Genomic DNA, 6,577 nt, shown 5'->3' on the forward strand with positions numbered 1-6,577 from the left:
TGTCTTCATGTACTATTGATCTCCTCCAAATGATTGCAACCCTTTTAGAAACAGACTGATTTTAAAGGGTAAGGCCTAGGCTGTAACTAGGTGTTCCTACAGCACTGCTTACCTAAGCACCACTGTTAAATTTCAACAGCATGTATAAGGTACCACTTAGCAAGCACTGACAGTCTTACTTGAACAAATGCCTTCTATCAGAGCAGCTTTGTGAAGCTGTTGAAATTTTGTATGTAATACAACAAAGTACAGCTGAATTCTCTGTATCTATGTATATACACACACATTTTCCTGCTCTTTTTATGTACTGCACTTCCTACCTCCTTTTGCTTTGTAGTATCTAAATATACCTTCTTTGCCACATTTTTGCCCTAGAGGTAAAAAAGGATTATAGCTGAGTATAAGAATAATGTGGGTGCAAAGATGCATAGGTCTTCAATGTCATATAATTTGCTGCAGTTATGAATGTTTATGTGCAAATATCTTTTCCTAATTAAGAAGCAAAAATCTGAGTACAAGACTCCACATGGGAACCTTTTTTATTTTCACAGGTTAATCAGTAGGAGCAGAAAACTGGTTAGATTTTGGTTGATTCTAATGTTGGTGTGTTTTTTCAGGAAGGGTGTAGGTACAATGTCATGCATGTTGCTGCTAAGGAGAATCAACCTGGTATCTGCCAGTTACTGCTGGACACTTTAGAAAACCCTGAATTTATGCGGCTCATGTACCCGGATGATAACGATGTCATGTTGAAGAATCGAATCCAGTACATTGTTGACCTTTACCTTAACACTCCGGATAAAGGGGTAAGGCTGGGTGCTTGCCTGGTTTTATTGTTATGGAAATCACGGGAAGGTGTTAAGGATGTGTAAGGAAGGTGACAAGAGAACTGGAGGGGATGTTTGTAGCTAAATGAGCTATTCATGGGTCTTGTGGGTCTTAGAAGTCAGTATTTCAGAGTATGGTGGGAAAGGATCTATTAAGAGCCCAGATGACTTGTCATGACAATTATTTACCTTTCCCAGTCTCAAAATGTAATGTGTGGTATTATCCTCTTTCTAAATGCATGCAAATTTTTCCTTTTTTTCCCACTGCAGGGCTTTGATACTCCATTGCATTTTGCCTGCAAGTTTGGCAATGTGGATGTTGTTAACGTGCTTACCTCACACCCAGCTATTGTAAAAAACCCAAGAAACAAATATGATCAAACTCCAGCAGAAGTAAGTCTCTCCACGTACACAACAAACCCCAAAATGCCTAGTCAGTAATTTTCGTGTTCAAACGTTTGCTGAGTACTGCAGATAGAAGGCTTGTAGTACTAGTGCCATGACTAGAGTGTAAATTCTTTATAACACTAAAAATATTTTATGTTGATTGTGGAAGAGTTTTAGGTTATATAGATGTGGACATATTTTAGTGGTTTGGTCTAGTGTGAATTAAAAGTACTGGATGAGATGGATAGAGGCCAATAATGTGACTGTTCAAGAAGAACAGAGATTGCAGTTGATTTGAAAATGAACTCTCATGGTTTCCTAACAACTAAAATTATATTAACAGGTAGTTTGTGAAAGAAGCAAGAATAAATCTGCAGAATTGAAAGAAAAGCTAAGAGAGTACTTGAAAGGTCTGTATGCAGAGTTTTATACTGTATTTTGGCTCTTTGCTGTTTTCTGTTTGCTTCCTGGAGCATTTTGGTTCATAAATGTTGCTGCTGTACAGTGTTGTGAAAACCAAAGGGAAACCTTAAAACTGAGCAAAACAGAAAACTTTTGTCTTTTAAGTGACACAGTCAGAGCTCTTAATGTATGGATCACAAGGTTGCCCTCATGGCTCTGGTCTGTTGGCACAGCCCTTACTCAGCAAGCCTGGAGCAGAATGGTTAACCTAAGACACAAAAGCCCTTTACAGAGCATGAGATGTATGTGTCGTGTAGTTTCTTTGATACAGAAATTTCACTGGTTTGTCACGTGTGTTTAGGCATTTGCAAAAGGTTTTGAGATTTGTGTAAGGTTCTGAGGGAAGGGCTCTGTGTGTCTTTGCAGTATTTTGTCCCTGAGGGAGCCTGCACTAAAGCATGAGCTGTCAGCAGGCAGTGAGCACTGAACCAGGGAGTTTGAATTGCAAGCAGTTTTACTCGTGAAATAAAGTGAGGTGGTTAAGTGTATGGGTGCATTGATGTTTCAGAAGAAGCAGCAGGCTAATGGAACAAACCTCTTAAGAAAGCTTTGTATTACTTATTTTAGGCCAATACTATGTACCACTCCTGAGAGCAGAAGACAATTCCTCAGCTCCCATCATTGGCACCCCATGGTCACCTGATAAGACAGACGATGGCCCCCAAAGAACTTCATCGAAATACCCTGGCAACCCCAAAGATCCAGTGTTGTCCATAAGAGCTTTTGCAGGGCCCATGAGCCCCTCAAAGGTAAGGAGAGTATTTCATATGGCTGTAATGCCTATTTTTTTTCCTCAGTAAAGACGTATTAGAAGATCCACCTTGTCCTTGTGTGGTGTGGCATACTCCTGGTATAGACTGTGGCTCTTTTTCTGGAGGAGGTGGGTCTTCCTCCTTGGCAAAGAAGAAGCACAGAAACTTTTAAATATGTTTTAATTGCTGAGAAACAGAAACATGGTGCAAATAGAAAGAGTTGAAGTTCAGTCAAAATAAAGTTGTTCTTTTCAATTTATTCAAAGAGCATCTTTGGCAAATGTTTCCATGTCTTACAGCTAGTTGCTGTAACTTCTTAACCTGAAGCAAAGCCTTTCAGTGGAGCAATGATTAGGTGAAAATCCTTAACTGTGTCTCTGTCTCATTTCTAGAAATTGCCACTGGATGTTAGAAGTTCTTTATCACGTCTATAGGTTGAGTTAATTTCTATATTTTTCTGAGTGGAAAAATTGACGGCCAAGCAGTAGGTGTTGGGGTAGTTTTGGAGAAGTATTAATTGTATAGTAGAAAATAAAATCTTGAGGTTTCAGGAGGAATACTAGCTACTTGGTAAATATCTTCTAAGCCTGTAGGTGTTTCTTTGATTCATTTGGCTACTATGAACACACTGGAAGTATGACAGCTTTAGAAAGGGTGAAAAAATACAGTGGAGGACTTCATGTCAGCTGATGTTTGCATTCATCAAGGCTGATGCTTAATGCTTTTTCTACTAAATACTCTTTATTGAACAATTTTCTGTTCACCTGTCAGAAATTTAAATCTCTCTTATCCTCGGAAAAATATTACTTAGGGTGTAAACAGTTCATCATTTTGATTGCTGACAGGTATTTTTAATGTCTGAGTGTAATTCTTAGTCATCATTGTGACTTTGTCATATGAAGTTTTAAAGTGTGGGATTTTACAAAAATTCCCTTGAGGCCTTCAGACTTCAAAATGGACAGCAAAAATATATGCTAATAATTGGAGCAAGTTGTGCATATAAAAATAGCCTTTTTGCATCCTAGAAACCAGTGACCAGGAGAGCTTTTGTGATTAAATAAAATAATAATGACATGGCAAAATTACAAGACACTTCTGTTTTCTGCTGCACACAAAACCAGGCAGGTGTGTATCTGTACTTTGTCTTTAAGGTGGTTGTACATTTTAGTCCTTCTCTTTTGATGAGCAGTTAGGAGATGAAACTAACCAGTAATACTGGGAGGAGTAACTTTAGGCCCAGTGAGAGATCCTTCACAGCTGGAGCTGAGCAATAGTTATGGCAGAAGTTGATCTCTTCACCTGAGGACAGCAAACAGCTAAACATCTAGACTTGTAGGCAGACATTTAGCCAGCACTGAGCTGCTTCATATTGTGGGAGGCAGGTTTTTTGATTTCTGTCTATTCTTTAAAGGCTGAGGAGTTTCGCAGGCTTTGGAAGACTCCACCTCGAGAGCGAGCTGGCTTCGTCCACAACGTCCGGAAATCTGACCCGGAGAGAGGTGTCGAAAGGGTTGGAAGGTATCTAAAAAGTATCAGTCTAAAAAAAATAAATAATAGAGCAAGTAAAAGCAAAAGACTGTGGTGAGAGCACAGTTAATTACTTACTGAACTGTATCTCGGGGCAAAAGTTACTGCAGAAATATTTAATGAAGTGCATTGTAGTTGGATTTTTGCTATGTTTTTGTGTAAACAAAATAGCTGAAATGTGAGAGCTCTTAGCTTTGGCAGTAAAGATATTTTAACTTTTATTGGTGGTATATATGGAATGCTCTTCTCAAACATCCACTTGCCTAACTTGTCAGGAGGTCTAAAGTTAGGCATAACCTCCTTGTTCTGTGAGTGAGGGGTTGGGGAATGGGAGCAGAATGATGCTAACACGAATGTGTGGCTTTGTAGAGCTCTGTGTGGGGTATGTCCTTGCTGTTAGAATACCTTCTATCAGCAATATATGGGACAAACATACTTGGTTCAAAGTTGACTAGACTTCATTCTTTAAAATAACTTCTGCCATTACCAAACAGAAAAAGCTGTTGGACAGACTATCATTCAGATTAGGCCTCCATCAGTACAGATTCATGTCTGATGTCTGGATACAGATAGCAATGCTGGATACAGATAGCAATGCTTGTGGTGCTAACTGTAAGAACAGTAGATTAAATTTGAAAAATACCCTAGACCGAATGAGATGATGCTTTGTTTGCTAAGGATGTGTGTGTGCTTTTCAGACTGTTGATTGTTGCAGAAATATATTGCCTAGTTGCACATTTGTGCTCTTATTCATAGCTGATAAAATGTGATCAGAAAAGTTATTGTCAAACTGCTATTGATGTCTTCACAAATGATTCGTTTTATTTTATTTATTGCAGGGAGTTAGCTCATGAGCTGGGGTTCCCATGGGTTGAATACTGGGAATTTCTGGGCTGTTTTGTTGATCTGTCTTCCCAGGAGGGGCTGCGAAAATTAGAAGAGTACCTGAGTCATCATGAAATGAGCGAAAAGGCTCAGCAAGAAACAGGGGAAAATGAAACCTGCAATAGATATAAAACTCCACATCCCTCTGGTAAGAGAAGGGAAATGCTGCAAACAACAAGGTTGTACCTAGGGAGAAGAGGGAGAGCAAAAGCTTCGTGCCCAGGGGAATCAGTGCTCACCTGTTGTGGTTGCTGTTATTAATCTGTTATCTAGAACTCTAATAATAGCGTTAAAAAAGTAGTCAACAACACTGTGAAGGTAGGAGAAGTGCAACAGACTTGATTAGATGTTATTTTCCTTTCACGTGAAGTACTTTATTTGATTGTAGCACCCAAATGAAATCCCTGTAAGAAAACCTCTCTCTTCAGTATGTTTTCACTCAGAGCATTTGGGAATTTATCTTAAAGTGTAGAATTTTGTAATCCATAGATATGGAATAAATTTACAATTAAAGGTGAAAGACACAATGAGCAAAATTCAGGCTTCTTAGACCACTCCACTGCTTGCCATGTGTTTGTGGAAGGCAACATTAGTCCCAAATCTTCGTCCTCCTCCCTCCTTTTCTGTGTGCTTACAGATCCAAAGGGACTCTGGTACTGGGATAAACCTGACCTAAGACCCTGAAGGATAGTCATTGGACTAGGCATAAGCCTTTGTGCTTTGGAAGAGATGAAACCTTAAGCTATTCTCTATTAGTAACATTTTCCTGCCCTATTCTGCCTTATCCTGACTTTATCCTTTATTGCTGGTTAGTGATGGAAGTGAGGAGTGTAGGAAATGGAGTTCTCAAGTGACTGGGATAGGAAAGGTTATTGGCAGAAAATATACATCTGCAGTGCTGTCGTTTGGCATTTGTAGCTTTAGGCAGGTTAGTTCATGCTGTTCTTATATAAATAAAATTAGGGCTTCAGAAATAGGATAAGGCCTAAAGATCGAGATTTGTTCCTAGTTTGTATACTTGTGTTCTGGTGAAAGTCCTTATATCTCTTGTTTTTATTAAAATTGTTATAGGCAAGAGTAAAAAGTCCTGCAATTCCATTTCTGTGGGAGCATTTTTGGATGAGGATGATGATGACATGAGCTTAGAAGAAATTAAGAACAGGCAGAATGCAGCACGGAACATCAGCCCACCTGTGGTGTCCAAGGAACCCAGCATTGCTGCCATTGGAGATGCTGGATGTGACATCCTGTCAATGGAGCGTGCAGTGAACATCATGGAAACGTCGCGTCGCCCTCGGCACTACGAGAAGGCAGATTCTGCCAGCAAAAATGGGTTCTGTAACACGGTGTCCAGTGAAAGGATAATCAGTGACAGGAAGCACAAAGGAGGAGAATGCCTTGTATCGCCCGTTTCCAACTTAATGTCAGAGTTTGAAAGCCTGTCATTCCAGGAGCAAGAAGCTGCAGGAGTATCTCATCAACTCCCTGAAAAAACTGGGAATGAGGGAATTCTGGACAACACCTGCTATGCAGCATCACTGGCAAGTTCTCAGCCAAGTGTTACAGGTGAACCTGGAGAGACCAAGTTAAGGACAGAACACAGAATTCCATTAGAAATGGAGAGACTGTCCATGGAATCTGGAATTCAGGCTAAGGAGGCACAACAACGTCAAGGACATTTTTCACAGAAGCTTCTTTTGAAGGCTTCACTCACAAATGGCAACTCTAAGTTATTCC

General features: G+C 39.8%; 1 protein-coding gene across 1 annotated transcript in view; it reads left to right on the forward strand.

The window, feature by feature from the left end:
* Nucleotides 1-6,577, forward strand: part of ANKLE2 (ankyrin repeat and LEM domain containing 2) — a 13,079-nt gene that overhangs the window by 2,939 nt on the left and 3,563 nt on the right. Inside the window, exons 4-10 of the mRNA XM_009075795.1 lie at nt 618-806; nt 1,098-1,220; nt 1,558-1,624; nt 2,244-2,425; nt 3,840-3,946; nt 4,795-4,988; nt 5,912-6,569. Coding sequence (XP_009074043.1) covers nt 618-806; nt 1,098-1,220; nt 1,558-1,624; nt 2,244-2,425; nt 3,840-3,946; nt 4,795-4,988; nt 5,912-6,569 — 1,520 coding nt within the window. The remainder of the gene's footprint in view (nt 1-617; nt 807-1,097; nt 1,221-1,557; nt 1,625-2,243; nt 2,426-3,839; nt 3,947-4,794; nt 4,989-5,911; nt 6,570-6,577) is intronic.

The sequence above is a fragment of the Acanthisitta chloris genome, unplaced genomic scaffold (genome assembly GCF_000695815.1).
Source record: "Acanthisitta chloris isolate BGI_N310 unplaced genomic scaffold, ASM69581v1 scaffold17955, whole genome shotgun sequence".
NCBI classification, from domain to species: domain Eukaryota; kingdom Metazoa; phylum Chordata; class Aves; order Passeriformes; family Acanthisittidae; genus Acanthisitta; species Acanthisitta chloris.